Consider the following 20,386-nt stretch of genomic DNA (forward strand, 5'->3'; position numbering starts at 1 on the left):
GGGGGGGGACAGACAGAGCTGGCAGCCCTCGGGGGGTCTTCCCGTCGCCCCAGGGATGGGAGTGGACACTTGCCCAGCCATTTCTAGCAGCTTTTTTTTTTTTCTGGTTTGTTTTAAGTACACCGGTTCTGATAGCCAAGCTTTCTGTACTTCTTTCACCAACAGAAACTGCAGGAGGACATGCAGGAAGCAGTGGGTGGAAGCCAAAGACCAGGGTGGGGTGAATGCGGAGCTGGCAGCGTGGGGAGAAAGGCCCAGGTCAGCAGAGAGAGATGGTCAGGGAACAAGAGACAGAGAGAGAGACAGGGCCACAGGGGAACAGAGAGGCCAACAGGCCGAGACAGGAAGATGGTGAGGCAGGCAGGACCCAGACAGAAAGAGGACGAGTGGTCACTGGGCCAAGCTTGAGTGGACAGATGAGGCGAAGGGTGGGGGGTGGGGGGGCAGACTGTGACTTTAAAAGGGAAGGCAGCCTCTGACTCCATTTGGAGCTGATTCTGGCTAACCTTCCCACCCTCCCCAGCGCCAGAGTTATTTAAATAAAATCTCTCCCTCTGGGATTTTTGGCTTTGGCTTTGCATTGGGGAATAAGAGAAGCACCCTAGATGAAAGGACAGGGTGTCCCTCACCCCTGGATTCTGACTCCCCTGCTCCCCTGCTGGGGGGGCTGCTGCCCTTGTCTGGGGATGGGGGTGGGGGAAAGCCCGGAGCAGAAGAGATCTGGCCTTCAGGAGGCTTCTCTGCCACTCTGGTCCAACAGCTGATGCCACCCCCAGGGAGGCTTCTCTTGACACTTCTAATCCTAGGGGCAGGTGGCGCCAGGGCGGGCAGCACCGTTGCTAAGGTTACGCATTTTGCACCGCCCTCCCTGTCCACTGTGCCGGCCCCCTGGGTAGGCATCCACTCTGAGGGGCTGGAGTGTGGTCAGTGAGCATGCTAGGGGGACCTGGACAGCCAGACTTGTCCCCTGAGATCTCCTGTCTGCCCTCTTACTCTCCCACCCTGCGCTGTGACCCTGAGCACAGGACTCCCCTCTCTGCACCTCCTTTCCTCATGTCCACATAGCTCCGGAGGACTTCAGGGTCCTGGGAGGTGAGGCAGCGATTGCACTGGGTGGCCTTGTGGAGCGTGGGGTGCACCTGTGCCCTGGCCGCTCTGCATAAACAGGTTCAGTGCCAGCGAGCTGGCAGAGCTGGGAGCAGACCATGGGCACCTCAGGGGGAGCCCAGCGGGATCTGAGATAGCCAGATAGCCGGCACCCACCTTCCAGATGCTCCCCCACCACCACCACCAGTTTGGATCCCTGGGGTATATCTTCAAGTCCATGCCAGTCTCCCTGGGGTGGGGACCTTAAGGCTAGAGGGCCGGAGTCTACTGTGAAAGTGATTTCTCAGTAGTCATGTGACCCTTCACCAGGCATTTGACCTCTTTGGTAGGTCACCGCTTTGTCATCTGAAAGATTCAGAAGAATCTTTTTAGGGTTAGCCCTGGCCTGGGACTCCCGGAAGAGCACAAAAGAGGTGCAGGGCACCCCCTACTGCTCACAGTCCCAGCAGCAGGATGGGACTTTTCTGTGGTCTGGAGTCTGGCTTTGCCTCAGCTACACTCTCTCAGCTGCCTCCAGCCCCCACCTGCAGGATCTCCTGGGGGTATCTGGCTGGTCACTGAAGGGGTTAAGCAACTTCTCCATCCCTGTCCTCATGGTACCCAGATTCCTGGGTCTGCCCCAGCAGTACCCCGCTAGACTGTTACCCTAGGAGATGCGGAAGGAAGTGCACTGCTCCAGGAAGCTCCCTCCCCTGCCCACCCTTCACCATGGGACCCTCAGTTTCCCTCTAGACCTCATCAAAAATGGGGCCAAAGAAGTGCTGGCGACACCACTTTTGCCACTTTGCGAGCTGCCGCAGTGCCAGTCTGGGTCTGGGCAGTTGGCATGGAGGGTTTGGCAGGAGCTGTTGGTGGGGGAGTCTTGGTAGAGTTATCTTCCCTTTTAAATTCTGATCACAGAGGAGAAAAATAAGTATAGGGAGAGATATGTATATGATGAATGTTCACTTGGAATTCAAAAAACCAGCTCTGCATGTACAAGGAAAGGCCCACAGAAACACACACACGAAAGCAAAATCCCAGAACAGCACAGGCGATAAGAGGGGGAAACAACAACCACAACAACAACCCACACAACTCAAACATTTCTATCCGTTACACAGGGGGTCTGGGGTGGGGGGACAAAAACAGGAACGGAAAAGAAGACACAAACAAGAAGAAAGTCAGGAAGAAGTGGCATCGACTTCCCCACCCGCCCCCTCATCTGCTAAACAAGAGATGGCACCACAATATTACCACCGTTTCAAATGGGAGGCTAAAAAACAAACAAAAACAGACCGGGTTAAAAAAGGTTGAGCTTTGCTTTCTTCCTCTTTTTTTTTTTTTTTTTTTGATATTCCGTTTGTTTCTTGCGCTCTTTCCCCCTTAAAGGTAGCATCCAAAAATACCGCCCCCCAGCACCTGTTCCCAGACACACTTGTGGTGGCCCCTGTTCTTGCCACACTTCCCTGGGTCTAAGGGGCGACTGGCTTCAGCCATTGCGCACACAGTCTTCCTAAGAGGGGCGTGGCAACGTGGCAGGGAGAGCAGGCAGAGTGCAGGAGAGAGACCTGGGGCGGCTCCTGGCTTTGGGGGTCCTGCTTAGGGCTGTTGCTTTGTCAACGGTAGAACATTTCCCAGGGCAATGTCACAATGGAGTCCCACTTTGGAAGAACACAAGACTTCCTTCCTGAAGGTACCGGGTCCCCTTATCTGACTGTTCCTCCAAGGAGTGGGGTGGGGTGGGGTGTGTGGGTGGGTGGTTGAGGGATGTCTAGTTAATCACCCGTGGCCATTTTCCCTGCATGTGCCCAGGCCCCAGCAGGGGTGGGGGCAGGGGGCTGCTCAGTTGCCACCCCAGAGTGGGAAGGGGCCTCCATTCGGCCCTGGCTTGATGAGAACCTGGGGTTCTGTACCTTCAGGAGGATGTGCAAGAAGGTGTTCGGGCCACTGCACCTTTAGGGCTCTGTGTCTGGGGGGTGGGGGCCGGTGCACCCTCTTCCTGGGGTTGACCAAGCCAGGGCTGCATCTCTAGGCCCCAGGACCTAGCCCAGCCCCAGCTATGCCCGCAGTGTGCCCTCTGCCAGTTTGAGAGAGCCCCAAGCCCCTGTGGTGTTCCCCACATGACCCAGCCAGGCCCCACAGAGCCCAGCAGCCTGGTGCCTGGCCAGGAGGGACAGTCCTTAAATAAAAATGACCCTTGAGGCCAAGAACCTCTGCCAACTGCCCTTGACTTTCCATCTCTGAGGCCTTGGGGTGGAGGTGGGGGTGGGGGAGAGTGTTTGAGAAAAGAAAAGAAGTGAAAGGAAACAGCCAAAAATCAAAATGAAACTGACCAACACGTGGGTATTTGCTGCTGAGATCAGAGGTCTGGGGAAAAGCAGTCCCTACTCCCCTCTGAGGCGGTGGGACAGGGGTCTTGGAGGAACCTACAGACCACCCCACCCAAGGCCCCTGTGACCAGCCAGTGACCCTGCCAATCCAGCAACCCTTCCTTTCTGAGGGAGCTCCACCCGACACTCTGTGACCAACAAATACAAGCATTGTGGAGCTTGCCCTGGAGGTTGGGAGACCCCCCCCACTCTCGGCTCAATCTACCTGCACCTGGTGGGAGGGCCGAGAGGTCAGATGGGGACAGATTTAGGGGCCAGGTAGGAGTCCTGGTGGCATAGGGGGTTGGTTACATGTTGGGCTGCTACCTACAAGGTCAGCGGTTTGAGACCACCCAATGCTCTGCAGGAGAAAGACAGGCTTTCTGCTCCTGTAAGGAGTTAGGGTCTCAGAGAGCCAGCAGGGCAGTTCTACCCTGCCCTCTTGGTTCGTTGAATCTGCATCAGTTCCATGGCAGTGGATTTGGTTTTGGTGTGGTTGGTGTGAGCTCTGGGAGGGCGCTATAGGCTAGGGGAGGGCTGTATAACAGGTATGGGCTGCGGGTCACTTGAGACATCGTGGGCTGGGTCCCTCCGATCCCGCTCAGTGGTGGCAAGTGACTGAGATGAGGGAGGGGGTCCCAGAGTTAGTGGCTTGGTGCAGAGAGGACTTTAGCCCAGGTGCCCCACCCCCGGGGAAAAGTCTATGGAATAGTTCTCTGTCTCTGCCATAGTCCTGGGGGACTGGGGCGGCGGCGGGAGCCCCGAATTCCTGTCCCTGCTGTTATCCCACCTTGCTGGACAGTGGTCAACCCCTCTCTGGCCTTCCGCTTGCTTGCCCAGCTCAGGGGCTCTAGCACTAGTATCAGCCAGGCCTCCCCCACACGGAGTGAGGGGGCGCGGGAGTGAGGTGTGCACGCCCCGCCCACCGCGCCCAGGTCACCGTGCGCCCCGCCCCTGCCCGCCGGTGGCGCGGCAACGCTGGGGACAGCGGAGCGTACGTACATCGGACGGGGTGTGTGGCGGGCCCGGGCGGCCCCCCGGCGCTCCGCTGCGCTGCCCGCTGCCGCCGTTCTGCTGGGGCGACCCCCATCCGCTGCCCCCGGACGGGGAAGGCGACCGGCTCCCGCTGGACCGCTGGCTGCCTGTCCTCCGTCCGTTGTCTCGGTGCCTGGGGCTGAGCCTGCGGGATCGGGGCGCAGGGGATGGGGGTGGGGGTGGCGTGGGGCGCCTATTCTGCCAGCGGCCGTTCTCCGTCAGAGGGACCACCCGTTGAGCCAGCCCTGCACTCCACTCCCTGCTGTCGAGTTAGTTCTGGTGGCATGGTGGGTTATGCATGGGGCTGCTAGCGACAATGTCAGCAGTTCGAACCCACCCGCCGGCCTGCTGTCTGCTCCCGAAGGAAGTAGAGTTACAGTCTCAGAAGTACACAGAGTGGGTGGGCTCTACTCTGCCCTATAGGGTCGCCAAGAGGGCCAGACCTGCGCTTGTTGATTTCCAACCCGTCCTCCAGTTGTGGACACCGCCCCGCCCACCCCAGACCTGCTTCGCGGAGGTCTGTCTGGCCACCCAGACTCCCCTGACTCCCTGTCCCCAACCCCCTCGCAACAAGAAACAAAAAAACCGGCCCAGCTTACCTGCTAGGTGACCGGGAATCACTGCAGTGGGAGGAGAGGGTGGGGCTGTGGGAGCTGCCGCTGCTGTGCCGGTGGGACCGCCGGCCTGGGGACTCCCCGTGCAGCCTGGCATAGGGGAGAGAAGTCAGCCGGTCCCTGCTTTCATTGACCATCTGGGGACTCTTGGCTTCTCCCGGCCTCAGTGACTGCATCTGGGAGGCCTGACTGCCCGCTCTTTCTAGAGGCTCGGGATGGGAGGCTGGAGAGGGAGACGAGGCAGGGAGCCGCTCACCTCTTCCTCGCTCTGTTCTTCTCTTTCCTTTTGCCCTTGGGGCTTCGGGATCTGCAGAGAGCAGAAGTCTCAGTGAGCCTGGAGTCTGAGCAGGGCCAGGGAGGTTGGGCCTTTGAACCCTGGCACCCCGCTGCCCCCTCTTAGGGCTCCTTTCCTCTCCCTCTCCTCCCTTTTCACTCTGCCAGGCCTCAGCTTACCTTCTCTGTCTCCCCAAGATCCACCACTTCCTGCCTGGGTCCCAGTCACCGCTCCTCCAGCAAGGGGTTGCCACCCCACAAGGAGGAGGCGGTGGCTGAGGCTGGGCCAGGTTGACAGGGCGACCCCCTTATACTCACATAGTCTTGGAAGCCCCAGGAGCAGTTCTACCCTGTCCTATGGGGTCACTGTGAGCCGGCATCGACTCGAGGGCACTTTGGTTTTCCCGTTTCGTCCTTTGGGCAGGGGCCTTGGAACAGGCTCTAACGCACAGCAGTGGTGGCGGGGCCCCTCTGTACCTCATTGCTGTCTCCCTGGTCCCCTCAGATGGGGCCTCTCAGAGCCTTGGGTCAGTTCACTCCTAGGACGTCCTCTTCTGGATCTCTATCCTGTGCTGCCCTAAACTATCCCCCACCCCTCGCCAGCAGTGCCTTCTGGCTTAAACAAAAGGTTTAAGAAGGTTCTGATGAGGTCTCTCTCAGGTCTCCCAGCCCCTCCTCTTGGCTACCCCAGCCAAGCCCCTCCAGTGCTGAGCCTCCTTCTGATCCCGAGACCCCCAAAGGTGATGCAAAGAAGCCCAAAGATGTGCTTCCTACAGGACTGGGGCAAGGGTGGGGGTGGGCAGGCCAGAAGGACAGAGGCTTGGCTTCTGGGACTGAGCTTTCCTGCTTTGAATCTCAGATTCCCCATCTGGCTCTAGCCCATCTCTGGGTTCCTTCCAGAAAGACGGAGGCTGGCCAGCAGAGCTGAGTCAACTCTAAGTGACCACTGGGGGGCATCAGGGGCCCACATGGCCCACACGGGAGGAGGCTGGACTTAGGGCAGTGGTTCTCAACCTTCTTAATGCCGCGATCTTTTCATACAGTTCCTCATGTGGTGGTGATGCCAACCATAAAATTATTTTCGTTGCTACTTCATAACTGTCATTTTACTACTGTTATGAATCGTAATGTATGGTAAATATCTGATATGCAGGATGTATTTTCATTGTAACATATTGAACATAATTTAACATAATTAAAGCATAGTGATTAATCACAAAACATTATGTAACTATCTATTGTGAAATATTTATGTGTTTTCCAATGGTCTTAGGGGACCCCTGTGAAAAGCTCATTTGACCCCCAAGGGGTTGTGACCCACAGGTTGAGAACCACTGACTTAGAAGTCAGAAGGGGCCAGATTAGGCATGTTTTAGGCCCCTCCCCTACCAAGCAAATGGTTTTTTGGACAGTTTCCCACCGATGAGATGGGACTGGCTGCCAGGGCGAGGGTCAGCTGGAACATCACCCTGAGATTCGACTGCCCCAGAGCAGGCAACCCTTCATACCTTCTCAGTCTCCCTTACTCATCTCTGTCCTCCTGGGCCACCTTGCCTGGGTTAGGACAACTGCCTCTGCCTCTCCCCCCCCCCAGTACACACACCATCCATCTGGAGTAAGTCACTGCCCTGCTCAGAGCCCTCTGCTGGCATCCAGTCCCACCTGGGTAGAGGCCAGTTCTGTGACCTTGGCCCCAAGCCTGTGTGTGTGTGCTCGGGGTAGGGTGTGTGTGCTGGCACTTGCCCACTACAAATTCCACTTCTAGCCACAGCTGGCCCTCTGGCTCTCCTATCCACTGGGCCTTCTCCTTTCCTTAGGCTCTTGGACACCTGCTGGGTGGTCTGGAAAGTCTGGAGACCACAAGTCAGCTCCAAGGAGGGACAGGCAGCTGTGGCCACTGGTTGGCCTTCCTCCCCTCCCCCACCCCCCCTCCCAGGCCTAGTGCTGGGGCAGGAGTTCATACCTGGGGTGGGAGCACAGAGCAGGGGAGGGCCCTCCCTCCCTACTGCCTCTCCCTCAGCACCCTCCCCTCCCTGCTTCCTTCGAACCTTGGCCCCCTGAGGGGAGCTCTATTGGCTATCCACTTCCTCCCTGTCACCCCTGCACAGGGCCCCCCTCACCTGTGCCGTCTCTTCCGCTGGGACCCAGAATCAGACCTGTAGGGTGATGAAGAGGGTCTCCTGAGCCCATAACATGCCTATGCAATTCTCAGCTCCATCCAAGAGGGAGGCCACCTCCACAGAAGGGGAGTGGGGGGTGCTTGCTGGGGTGGGGGTGGGTGGAGGGGAGGGGGCAGGTCCCTGTCTCTGGGGGGAGGGAGAATTGGGTACCTGTTTCTGCGGTGCTTCCTCACACTCCTCTTCTTTTTGCGCAGGGGGGAGACACTCCCATAACTGGGGGCCCAAAGAGAGCAGGCTTGGTGAGGCTGGGAGTGGTGGGGACCTGGGGCCTGGTGTCCTGAAGCTCGAAGCAGGACTCCAGCCATGACACCACCTGCCCCTTATATAGCAAGGACCTGAGGTCCCAAGGATGGGGAAGGGCCCCAATAGTGGTAGATGGTGCTTGTCCCCCAGTCACCCTTCCAGCCCCCCAACTGTAAAAGAGGGCCAATCACACCCAAAGGGTGGGGAATCCCCTGATGGGTCTCCTAACATCTAGGGGGAGGGGGAGGTGGCACCTTGGCAGGCCCCCAGCACCCATGTTCTCCGGGGCCACACCTCCTGCACCTGGGGGAGGGGCCTGGGGTCTCTGTCACCCACTCAGACTGCCCCCATACCAGGGCCCTGCCCCACTGACCTGCACTCTGAGTCTAGTCTCCTCTTTTTGCTGAGGGTGGATGGCCACGCAGAAGGAGAGTCAGACAAACAGACAGACAGACAGACAGGTGGACAGGGTTAGTTAGGCAGCTCACCCCTGGCCTGGTCTCAGCTCGAGGCAGGGGAGGTGGCTCAGGCAAATGTCTGCCCCTCAGGCCACTCCCATTGTGGTGGTGGATTCAAGATCCCCGGGAGGAGGGAGGAACCTGAGAGCCGGTGAATGGCGACCTGAGGGGGGGGCTATGAGTTGGGTGTCCAATTCTGAGGTCAGGTGTGTAGAAGGGGGGATTGCTCAAGGAGAGGCGGGGTTCACAGGTGGACGGGTTGTCCCCTGCTGCCCCTCCAGGCTCCTCACCGGCTTCGGCGGTGACCTCCTTTCTTCTTCTTCTTCTTCTTGGGAGGGGGTGACGCCGAGCTGCTGGACCAGTGCTTGGTCCTGGGCGAGAAGGTCCAGGGGAAGGTTGAGAGGCGCCCGTGAACCCGCCCCTCTGCACCCCCCTGCCCCCTGCCCCCGGCTGCCGCTGACCTGTAGCCCCGAGGGCCGCGGTAGCAGGCGGCCGGGCAGTCGCAGTCCACCGGGCCGCCGTCCTTCTCGAAGGGCCCGCACTCAGGGCCAGACTCGCCGCCCTCCGTCAGCCGCGGGGTCTCCGCCACGCTGCAGGCGACAGCACCCCGTTCACGCCCCCCCACCCTCGCCCGCCCTCCGCACGGCTGCAATCCGCGGGCCCCCGACCCCGCAGGGCCCTGGTGTAGACAGGCCTGGACTGACAGCAGGACCATCAGACAAAGAGAAGCGAAAAGCAAGCCATGCCCTCGCCCCTTTCTAAGCTCCAGCGTGGAGACCCATTCTCCTTCATGAGGCCCCGCCCTTCGGGTAGACCCTCCTGTGGCTGAGCCTTCTCCTTCAGCCCCACCCGTGAGCACCGAGTCCCCCACCCCTGGGCCCTTCCCCCACCTGGCTCTTCCCTTGCCCAGTCTCCCCCCAGGTCTGTCCCTCCCTAACCCTGTTGTCTCCTCCTGTGCCCCTCCCCCTGTGGGGACGTCTCCCTTCCCCCACGCTCTGCCCTATCGCCCACAACCCGCTGGGCGCGGTCTGAAATATTGCTAGCCCGAACTTCTCGCCCTCCCCAGCGGCCCCCTGGAGGCCTGGCGCTGCTGCCTGGATGTCCCCATCAATCACTGCCAGCCTTCTTGGCTCACTGCCCATCTTGGATGCATGCATCCATCCATTTTGTGAAGGGCTCCCTCCACGCCTGTCAGTGTGCTGGACTCAGGCGCCCCAGCCACCCTGGGTCACAGATGGCAGCCTCTACACACATACACCCACTCCCCTTTCCTACAGGCCACTGGCCTTAGGGCAAGAGCATGCCTTGAGCCAGTAGGTCCATTGGCCTTTCTCACTTGCTGTCCCTCACGGCCCTCTCTCTGAGTTTCCCCTCCAGGATGAGGCTGATTAACAGGCTGTTGGAAGGACACTCAATGGGCAGTGATGGGTGCTGGGAGTCCCTGGTGCTGCCAGTCGTGAATTCATGGGCTGATCCAAATAATGGGGCTTCGTGTCCATGGAGAGCTGCCCTGGAAGCAAGGACCTACTGCTGAAGAACCGGCTGTTGAGTCACACGGAGGCCAGTTCTACTCAGACTCTCAGGGGTCCTTCCCTCTGGGAGACCTGTAGGTCCACTTCCCAGCCAACACCCCACTGGCCCAGCCACCCCATCTAAACGCAGAGGCCTGGGTGGTGCTAGGATCTGGAACGGGTGTCAGCAGAGCTTCTGGACTTAGATGGGCTGGGAAGGAAGGCCTGGTGACCGAGTTCCAAAGACTGGCCAATGAAAACCCCATGGAGTAAGATGGCCTGGTCCACAGTCCATGGTGGGGCGGGGCGGGCCTGGGGAGTATCTGGTCCCATGAGCAGGGGCCAGCCGTCGGAAGCCAGTGCAGGCAGCTTCTTATTCCAGGGGACCAGGCCCGGGGACACAGGCTCCAGAGTGGTGACCCCTGAAGCTTCATTCATCATCGACTCTAGCTCAGACAGGGCCCCTCAGACAGCCCTGGCGCCTACGTCTCCTGCTCAGAGCCAGAGAAGTCAGACTTGATGTGAGGGGTGGGTGGTCATGAGACAGGTCTGACTGCAGGCCTGACCACCCTCCTCATCTACAGAAGGAGAGCCCAGGTGAGAGGGGCAGATTCAGAATGATTCTGTCTGTGAAGCCACTGGCACTAGGCCTAGCTCCCAACTTGGGTCTCATAACTGTAGCCACTACTAGACTTAGGGGTCTGTGTGGGACACTAGGGAAAAAGATGGGGCTCCCTGAAGAGTTACAGTCTCAAAAAGGCACAGGGCCTGTTCTACCCTGTTCCTGTACTCCCTGCCAGAGAGACAATGCTCACTCTCAGCAACCCCCTGTGGGTTTCTGAGACTATAACTGTTCACGGGAGCAAAAAGCACAGTCTTTCTCTTGTGGAGCTGCTGGTGGGTTTCAAACTGCCAGCCATGAGGATCAAAGTCCAGTGCATAATCACTACACTACCAGGGCTCCATAGGGTCGCTATGAGTCAGCATCAACTAGATGCCAGTGGTATTCAGACACCTTCCCTGGCAGGGAGACTTCTGTTTCATGTGAAAAAGAGCCAGTGTGAATGGAGGCTGGCTGGCCCCTGGGTCAGAAAAGGGACAAAGCTCTGGTGGGGGGACCCACAGGGTGAATCTTTGAAGACAGTAGCTGAAGTCTGACAGGGTAGCTACCTTGAGGCCAGTCTCAACAAGGGCATTCTGTTCCTGCCCTCCAAGCTGGTCCTGGCAGCCCTGACGTCACCCAGAGTGATAGCAGACTTTGCAGGGGGTGATGGAGGAGAGCAATATGGCATCCCCCTGCCCACCCAGAGTTCACCTACATCCCTTCAGTTTAGCCTCTGCTCTTCGCCACGCCCCCTCCCTGAAACAAGTGGCCTCCTACCTCCTGTCCTGGAGAACCCTCAGTCTGCTCGTCAGCCTGCCTCGCCTCCCGTGGCCGCCCCAGGGTCAGAAACCGAACACTCAAACAAAAACCAAACAAACAAAATCCCTCCAGATTCCTTATCCCCCAAAGCTAAATCACGGTTTGAGTGGCTTAGAAGGGAAAAAAAAAAGAAGAAGAAGAAGAAGAGGAAAAGTTCCATTGAAATGGACTCGGGTCTTCAATGACAAATAATCTCAACAACAAAAAATTAACCCAAACAATATTCCCCACCCTCCTTCCAACCATCAAGTCAGTTACAATTCAGGGTAACCCTGTGGGATGGGGTAAAACTGCTCATAGGACTTCTGAGATGAAGTGTGGGCGCTTCACAATCTGTTATCAATTTGAGACTGATGAGTGAAGGGGTGGAGTTTAGCCTGTCAATCAGGTGGCAGCTTGATGACCTCATTTGGAGGCGCTAAGGAGATAAATAGCTTGCTTGAGGGGGGACTCAGGCTGACTTCCTGGGAGACATTCCAGCTGACAAGACACAAGGAGACAGGCTGATGGGAGCCAGAGGCTCAGAGATGGAGAAGCCACATGGAGACCAGCACTGAGATGCTTACACCACCACTGGATCCACAAGACTTCCCACCCACTGGCCTGTGATCTTCCTGCATTCAGTGTCATTGCATGTGTTTCGTGAGTCTGAAGAGGACTTTATAGATTGGTATCGGACATATGGGCTAATATTGGACTTATGGACTTGATCTGCACCGGGATGGGATGTTTTCTTAATGTACAATTACTCTTTATATAAAGCTCTTTCTTATACACATAGGAGTATCTATGAATTTATTTCTCTAGTCTACCAGACTAACACAAGCAGCTAGCTTCATCTTTTTCTCTCAAATGACGCGGTGGGTTTGAACCACAGACTTGGCAGTTAGCAGTCCAATTCTTAATCCAATGTGCCACCAGCCCTCCTAGTAAGACAGAAAACCCAAACCCATGACCATTGACTCAATTCCAACTGAGAGAGGGCCTCCACAGAGTTTCCCAGGCTGTAAATCTTGAGGGGAACAGTTAGCTGCATCCTTCTCCACCAGGAGCAGCTGGTGGTTTTGAACCACCACTCTGTGCTTACCCAAGGCTCCTTGAAAAACATAAACAAACCAACAAAGAAAACTGTCATTGAGTCAATTCTGACTCCTAGTGACCCTACAGGACAGGGACGACTGCCCCTTGTGAGTTTCCAAGCCTGTGACTGTTCACGGGAGTAGAGAGCCCGTCTTTCTCTCAAGGTGGTTTCAAACTACGGACCTTTTGGTTAAGCAGCACAACTTGTAATCCATATGCCACCACCAAGGCCCATAAGGGCCTCTCAAATATTGGTGGGAGGAGGGAGCTCCTGTTTATTCGGATAGGAAACAATGAAGGCTATTTACAGAAGAAGAAAGGAGGAGGGTCAGGAGGAGGAGGAGAAAAAGGAGAAACATCCTTTTAATTTGGGTTTGGCCTCTTGCAGGAATCCTTTCTTGCCTTCCAACTTGCCAGCTAGGGTCACCACAGAGCCCACGTCTTGCTTTCACTGTCACCCCCACTCCTCTTTCCCTTCTTAATGCCTGGTCTCAAACCAAACCAAACTGACTTCCACCAAGGCATGCGAGCCTAGCAACTCCTCCTGCGGGTTTCGGAGGTCGGGGTGCTGTCGGCTGTGCTTCTTGTTTCAGGCTCTAGGCCACTACTCACCCTCATCCGGGAAGTCGATGACAGGGGAGGGGTCAGCCCCTCTTCTGCACCAAAAACCAAACTCATTGCCTTTGAGCCCATTCCAACTCACAGCGACCCTAACGGTCAGAGGATCACTGCCCCCTGCGTTTCTGAGACTCCCTTACAGGAGTAGAAAGATTCACTTTTCTCCTACAGAGTGGCTCACTGTCTCGAACTGCTGACCTTGTGGTTCGTAGCCCAACACTTCACCCCCTATGCCCTAGTCCGTCTTGGCAGAGATCAAATAGAGGCTCTCAGAACTGGCCAAGCTCAGCTCCAAGGAACCAGGTTGTGCTCATCGCAACGCCCAGGACACCAGGATTGGGCCGATGGCACCCGCTCTGGGCAGTGCTTCCTCCGGGAAAGACAGCCTGTCCCACATCCTGTCATGCCAGCATGAGGCTGATTCCCTGGCTGGGTTTCCCAGTAGCTAAGCGCATGCTGGCCAAGTGAGAGCTGATTGTGCCCAGACCGAGGTGGGGAAGGACCTCTTCTCACCCACCCAGTCATCATGCCAGGCCTGCTGGGAGCCCCGGGCTGGGGGCTGTGCAGGAAGCAGGGATGAGTTGGGCCTGGGGCCACTCTCTAGCCCCCAGTGCAGGGGACACACATAGGGCCCAGGTTACACATTATACTAATGACTAACTCAGGAACTGGCCGGGGAGCATCTAGCAAACAATTAGCGCAGGTGTCAAGTCCACTTGTGAGCACTTCACCGGCGGATGTAATGTGTGCACAGAGCATCACCCTACAGAGAAAGGAACGAGTCCCCGAGAGGTCCAGGGACTTGCCTGAGGTCACTCTGTATACAATTAGGTGCCTAGCAAAAGAGAGAAAGAACTCTGTTTTGGAAGAAGTACAGCCAGAATGCTCCTTAGAGGCAGGGCTGGGGAGACTCGGTCTCGTGTACTTGGAAAGACTAGTCCCTGGAGGAAGGAAGGACACCATGCTTGATAGAGTGGAGGGGGGGTGGAGAAGGAAGACCCCTGGCAAGCAAGACCAACACAGTGGCTGCCACGGCGGCTCCCAGATGACAACAGTTGTGAGGCGGGGGCAGGGAGGATCGGTGGTTCATTCCGTGGCACGGTGAGTTGGGGCCTACGGACAGCAGCAGCAGCAAGAGAAAGGACAGGAGAAAGGTTGGAAAGACTCAGACACCAAATGGTGCACTCTGTCTGTGTTAGGAAATGCCACTTGGGGGTTTTGTTTGCCACAAGCCCCTTCTTCCAAAAAGTGTGCTCTGTTGCCTATCTATGACTTCTAAAGGGGGGCGTTGGTCTGAAACGCACAGAGAACTGAGAGCAGCCGTGAGAAGCAGAGAAAACACTGTGTCTCCCACCGGGAAGAGCAGCCAAGGGATCTTGGGAGGCAGCCTTGGAGAGGGGCATGCGTTGAACCTGGGTGGAAGGGACTAGGGTGCTTCAGCCTAAGGGTCCTCCAATGGGAGCCAAGGGGTGGGATTGGGGATGCCCAGGACACCGCTGGGAACTGCAGGTCAGGCTGGCTGCTCTGTGATGCTGACAGTGGGCACCAGGCTAGATCTGGAGTGTGGGGAGCCTTAAATGCCCCAGCAAGAAGTCTACACTTTATCTCATGGCTGGTGGGGAGACACCAGTTTCTGTGACAAAGTAGGACTCTCGGCAGCCAAGCCATTTCCCAAGGGGAAAGCTGCCCTTTCTCAACATCTTTGGAGCCTCACCTCTCTCTACAGCCAATCTCCGGTTCACACCTGTCGGATCCACCATCAAACACCTGCCTGATCCCACTACCCCATCTCTCCGAAACCTTTCACCTGCTGGCACCACCAGTCCTGCCGCCGTATGACATCCTGGTGTCTTCCCCGGAGGTAGAAGGGAGACAGACACAGAGAGAAGGTGGTCAGGTGAAATAGTTCATTAACATGAGGATCTGGGTACAAGATGCTCTGGGATCAACTCTGCCCTGGTTGTGGCAGTATGGTGCCCATTCTTCGAGTCCAGAAACAAAAACCCAAAGCAAACCCACTGCCACTGAGTCAATTCCCACTCAAAGCAACCCAATCTAGGCCTTCCGAGGCTCTCAATCAGCCTCATGGGAGCAAACAGCCTCAACTTCCTCTTAAGGAGCAGATTGGGGGTTTGAACTGCCGATCTCGCGATTAGCAGTCCCATGCTTACCTGGGATCTTTTCACCACTCAAGAAGGGTTGAAGTGAATAAGGGCCCCTCCTTTCCCTGACACCCCATGTGGAGACCCTTCAATCTGGGTCTGCCTTTGCCTTAAGTCTCTAAGAGGGGGTTTAATTTCTCTGTGTTTTAAAGTACCAATCGGTTTGGGGTGGGCTGGGGGATCAGGATCAGGAGACCAAAGGCCGGAGCTCCAGGGATGCCTGAGTGAATTCCGCTACAGTTGTCAGAGAGGATGGGGACCAGCCCGGCTGAGCAGGAGAGCATGAGTCCATCCTCTGGGCCAACATGAAGGTGGCAGTGGTGGCCAGTGGTTGGCAGGGTGTTGTCTATTTGTCACACTTATGTTCATAATCTTTTTCATTTCATCAACAATCCTAGGAGGTAGGTCATGATTTCCCCATTCCATAGATCCAGAAACTGCGGTCCAGAATAGTCAAGAGCTAGCCCAGATCACACAGCTGGGATGTAGTGGAGCTAGGACCCAGGGTATGAACCTTGAAGTGGAGGTTTGGACAACTGGGGTGTCTGATACCAGAGATCTCTCTCTACTCCCCATATTCTCAGGCCAGGCGTGCAGACCTGGTCAGATGCCAGGCACACAAGCCCCACAATCCATCTGTTAGCAGTCCGACACCTTCCCTGCTCCTCCCCTCTCTACCTCAGACCAAGGCAACTGTGGGTTCAGCACCACAAACAGCTCCCCTGGACTCGGACCAATCCAGGCGGCCACCAGCCTCTTGAGCTAGCTGCAGTGACGAAAGGTGCCACTATTGTAATACAATTTGAAGCTGTTCAGGCTAGGAGACGCCTTCTGGTCCAGTCCTCTCGCCGTGTAAAGAAGGAATAGGCTTTGTGGGAAAACTGAGCAAGATACTGGGGTTTCTTGCACCAGGGGTACAGCAGCAAACAAACCAATCCGTATCCTTGTTTCGTGTCTCATTCACTGCCATCGTCTGTCCCGACTCAAGGCCACCTGTGGGACAGGACAGAACTGTCCCTATAGGCTTCTGAGTCGTAACTCTTTGTGGGAGTAGAACGCCTTGTCTTCCCCCCACAGTGGGATCCCAGGACCCTGTCCGTCTATCATATCCCTGCCTCTGGGAGATCTCAGGTTTCCGGAGGTGGGGGTCCCCCAGTCAGCCGTTCAGGGCGACCCCTCCAAGGAGCCCTTCCTGATGACCACCCTTGTCTGTCCCCATCCCTTGTCCCACTGAACACCCAGGAAACAATTCAAACGGACACATTGTCTCCTCTTGTCAGGGCCTGTTGGCAATTCCTGGCTGCAGGTTGGAAGTTTGTCTTGCCACTCAGGGAGCAAGGATCCCAGCTCCTTCTCCTGCACCCCAACCTCAGGATACCAGCACCGACACTGGAGGAAAAGTTCCACAAAGGTTAAAATTGAACATCTTACCATTTGTTTTCCCTTTTGATCCATTTTTAATTTGCTCAAGGGTGGGTTTTTTTCTGATTTCTTTTGGATTGAGGTTTTTCTGTGTTTTATTTTGTTATGGTTGGTGAGTTTTTTAAAATTTTTTTGAGTTTTTATTTTTGTATGTTTTTTTTTACATGAAATCCAGGAGAGGTAAAGCTACAGAGGCAGTGACTAAATTAATGGTTTCTTGTGGTCCTTGGGGGGAAATGGGGAGCTAATACCAGTGAGTATCAAAATGAAGGAAGTGCTAAAATGGATCGTGGTGATGATTGCATATTCAAATCACTGAATGGTTGGTATGCAAATTATATGTAAATAACATGTTAAACAAACCAACACTCCTGGGAAAGATTTGGGTTCCATCCACTACAGAAAAATATTCAAGTACTCAAGCTGATTGAGTGAGGAGTTCCCCCCCCCCACCATGCACCCCTCAAAGAAGAAGGGCGAAGGCAGACGCAGGGAGACAGGTGACATGAGGCCATGCCAAAGCCTCGGGGGATATGCAGTAAGTACTCCATTGTGTGAACGTGCCGGAGTTTTCTAATGCACTCATCTATCGATGGAAATTTAGGTTGCTTCCAATGGTCTGTGATTGTGAACTGCGCTGCAATCTACATTGGCATGCAGATGACTGGCTGTGGTCCATTTCTTACCTCTCCTGGGTATATGCCCAGTATCAAGGGGTCATGAGGGTGGGAGCAGGGGTGGGGGGTAGGAGGGAGGGGAAAGCGAAGAGCTGATATCAAGGGCTCAAGTAGAAGGAAAATGTTTAGAAAATGATGACGGCAACCTATGTGCAAATGTGCTTGATACAATGGATGTCTGGATTAGTATAAGAGCTGTAAGAGCCGCCAATAAAATGATCTTTATGAGAAGAAGAAAAAAAACCTTGGGGAAAACCAACGTCTGGGAAGGAGGCAGGAGAAGAGTGAACAGCAGAAGCGGTGTGTTGGGAGCAGGGGAAAGCAGGCTTCCAGAAGGGAAAGCGCATTCAGGAACCTTCTGGAAGAGAAACCATGGGCCGTGGTGAGCAGGACCCGGGTGGCCAAGGTACAAACAAGGAACTGGAGCTGTGCGGGCCGAAGGCAAAGGAACGCGGCGTAAGGAACGGAGATGACGACGGGAGAAGCTCACTCACTCGTCATGGAAATGTGGTTGAAAAGGACGGACTAAATGGGAGTCGGTCACCAGAGGAGAAAACCGACCGAGGGTGGGCCACTGGGCGAGGAGGAAGGAGCCAGGGAGAGGAGATGGGCTTGACATGGAGGCGCGGCATCATCAGAAGGGCTCAGAGCCAGTGTGGAGGCTCCAGAGACCGTAACTCGATGGACAGTTTCTTAGGGTTATGGCGTGGGAGGTTGGGGGTGGGTTAATAACAGCGAATTCAAAGTGAAGAAACGTGGAGTCCCGAGCAGGTCGATTGCCTTGGTGCCGCGTGGAGGAGGCCCGGGCAAGTGGTTCTCAGAGAACTCCAGGGTTATTTGAGTGGGTGTGTGGGCAGTAGCCGAGAGCAACCTTCTGGCTGTAAGGAAATCTGAGAAGGGCAGAATAGCTAGGATATCAGCGAGGGCGCGATGATCCCAGGAGCACTGGGGAGGCTAAAGAGAAGGCGGTGGTGGCAGAGAGTGGGCAGGATAAACTTGACACCCACAGATCCCCTACGGCTTGCTCCCACCAGCCTGAGGTTGCTTCTGACCCCTGCCTGGGTCAGAGATGGAGATTAAGTGAGTATGGTGAGGAATTCCCATCCCTGTCTCTGATCCTCTGCGCAGCACAGAAGCCTACAAAGACTCCCACACACACACACACACACCACTCCCCATAGAGGGTTCATTTGGTCCCGTCAGGCGCCCACCCATCCGACGACTGCCACTGACTTCCTTTGGTGTACTCACACCAAAATGGACCGGACCTCATCATGCCAGCTCCTCCCAGACCAGCCCCGCACCACAGGAAATAGCCAGCAACTTGGACCCTAGTCCCTCCCCCAGCCTCAGCTTTGCTTCCGGCTAGAGGAGGCCAGAGCGTCTTTGCTGGAGAGGGACCCAGGCTGGGCCAGGGGAAGCCCCAGGAACCTTGCTTCCCGTGTGCACACACGAGGTGACCGACCTGCCATCAGCCTCAACACCTGCGTGGACAGGCTGCCCCTGCTGCATCCAGTTCCACTAATTGTACAGTGTTCTGTGGCCATCCCATTGTTGTTGGGTCAACTCTGACTTAGGGTGACCGCTGCAGGGTGGGAGTGGAACTGGGTTTTCAAGGGTTTCCATCTTTTTTTTTGTGGGGGGGGGGTGTATTAAATCTCTAACTCCTCCTTTTCATATCCAGTAGGTAACCATGTCTTCGCCAGGTGTCTCCTCGTTGTTGTAAGATACCATCACACCTAGTCTCACTCTAGGCAGCCCTATGCACAGCGGGACAACACTATCTTGCCCTGTGCCATCCTCTTGAGTTTGGGGATGTTGAGCCCATGGTTAAGGGCTGCGATCTTAAGGCCGTGGTTCACCAAGCCTTTCTTCTGCGACACTGCTGAGGGGGTTCGAATGGCCAACCTTTCTGTGGGTCACAGGACACAAACCCTGTGCACCACCCAAGGACTTCTGCTCCAGTGGTCCATCATTCCTCTACCTGCCTGTCACTTGAATCGCTTTACGTGCCCAGCCTTTGGCCACAGGCCAGTGGCATTTAATGCATCAGTGCTTATTTCCCGCCAGAGCCCCTGCTTACCCTGGAGCCCACTCGACAAGTTGTATTCACGGGGGAGGAAGGGGGCTTGCGTTTCTAGTGCAGCCCAGGATTCTGAAGCCCAGGGCCGGGCGGCCTCCCCTGCTCCTCCTGCTGCTGAGCTATAGATAGACCCAGGGGCAGGCAAAGGAGGCCCTCGATGCTGCCCAGGTGCCTTTGTAGGCCCAGAACTCCCAGTGGGTAGAGCTCATTCCCACTTCTCCTGGCTCCTCCCCCTCCTCATCCTTGGCCCTCCTCCATCACCTGAAAGGGGGCACTTGGCAAGGCCCCAGGGACTCTCAGTTGCCACTGGAGCCAGCATGCTCCCTCCCTTTCCTCCCCCAACCTGCTAGGGTGAGCACTCACATGTGGCCCCCAGGCCGGTCCTCCCTGGTGAGCACGCCCTCCTTCTCCATCAGCATCTGCCGGAAAGTCCCCACCTTCTGCCGTATCTCCTCCTCCGAGTACCTGCAGTGGCACAGAGAGGTGAAGGCTGTGACCTTGGCTGCCATTATCTCCCCACCAGCCCCCCACCCAGCCCAGCCCCCAGGCCATTGTCACAAGGGCACGTTCCAGGTTGCAATCACTCATGTGAAGTCACAGAACCGAGTCAAGCTCTACCCACCGAGGAAACTCTCCCCCAAACCAAACTCACTGCCATCAATCCAGTTGATTCTGACTCATAGCAACCCTGCTGGACAGAGTGGAACTGCCCCCCTGGGGGTCTATGAGACCGTCAATTTTTCCAGGAGGAGAAAGCCTCATTTTCTCCCACACAGCAGCAGGTGCTTTTGAAGAGTAGCTAAGTCAGGTGGAGAATAGCTAAGTCAGGTGGAGAGTAGTTAAGTCAGGTGGAAAATAGTTCAGTCAGGTGGAGAGTAGTTAAGTCAAGGGGAGAGTAGCTAAGTCAGGTGGAGAGTAGTTAAGTCAGGTGGAGAGTAGTTAAGTCAGGTGGAGAGTAGTTAAGTCAGGTGGAGAGTAGCTAAGTCAAGTGGAGAGTAGTTAAGTCAAGTGGAGAGTAGTTAAGTCAGGTGGAGAGTAGTTAAGTCAGGTGGAGAGTAGTTAAGTCAGGGGGAGAGTAGTTAAGTCAGGAGGAGAGTAGTTAAGTCAAGTGGAGAGTAGTTAAGTCAGGTGGAGAGTAGTTAAGTCAGG

The 20,386-nt window shown here is 55.9% G+C and overlaps 1 protein-coding gene across 1 annotated transcript in view; it reads right to left on the minus strand.

Moving 5' to 3' along the window:
- SRRM3 (serine/arginine repetitive matrix 3) overlaps nt 1-20,386 on the minus strand; it is a 59,625-nt gene that overhangs the window by 10,071 nt on the left and 29,168 nt on the right. The window contains exons 3-11 of the mRNA XM_045284673.1: nt 19,601-19,702; nt 8,723-8,851; nt 8,552-8,632; nt 8,177-8,206; nt 7,711-7,773; nt 7,501-7,536; nt 5,364-5,414; nt 5,093-5,197; nt 4,457-4,638 (exon numbers count right to left, since the gene is read on the minus strand). Coding sequence (XP_045140608.1) covers nt 4,457-4,638; nt 5,093-5,197; nt 5,364-5,414; nt 7,501-7,536; nt 7,711-7,773; nt 8,177-8,206; nt 8,552-8,632; nt 8,723-8,851; nt 19,601-19,702 — 779 coding nt within the window. The remainder of the gene's footprint in view (nt 1-4,456; nt 4,639-5,092; nt 5,198-5,363; nt 5,415-7,500; nt 7,537-7,710; nt 7,774-8,176; nt 8,207-8,551; nt 8,633-8,722; nt 8,852-19,600; nt 19,703-20,386) is intronic.

The sequence above is a fragment of the Echinops telfairi genome, unplaced genomic scaffold, assembly GCF_000313985.2.
Source record: "Echinops telfairi isolate 266 unplaced genomic scaffold, ASM31398v2 ScPeMD7_5;HRSCAF=22, whole genome shotgun sequence".
NCBI lineage: Eukaryota > Metazoa > Chordata > Mammalia > Afrosoricida > Tenrecidae > Echinops > Echinops telfairi.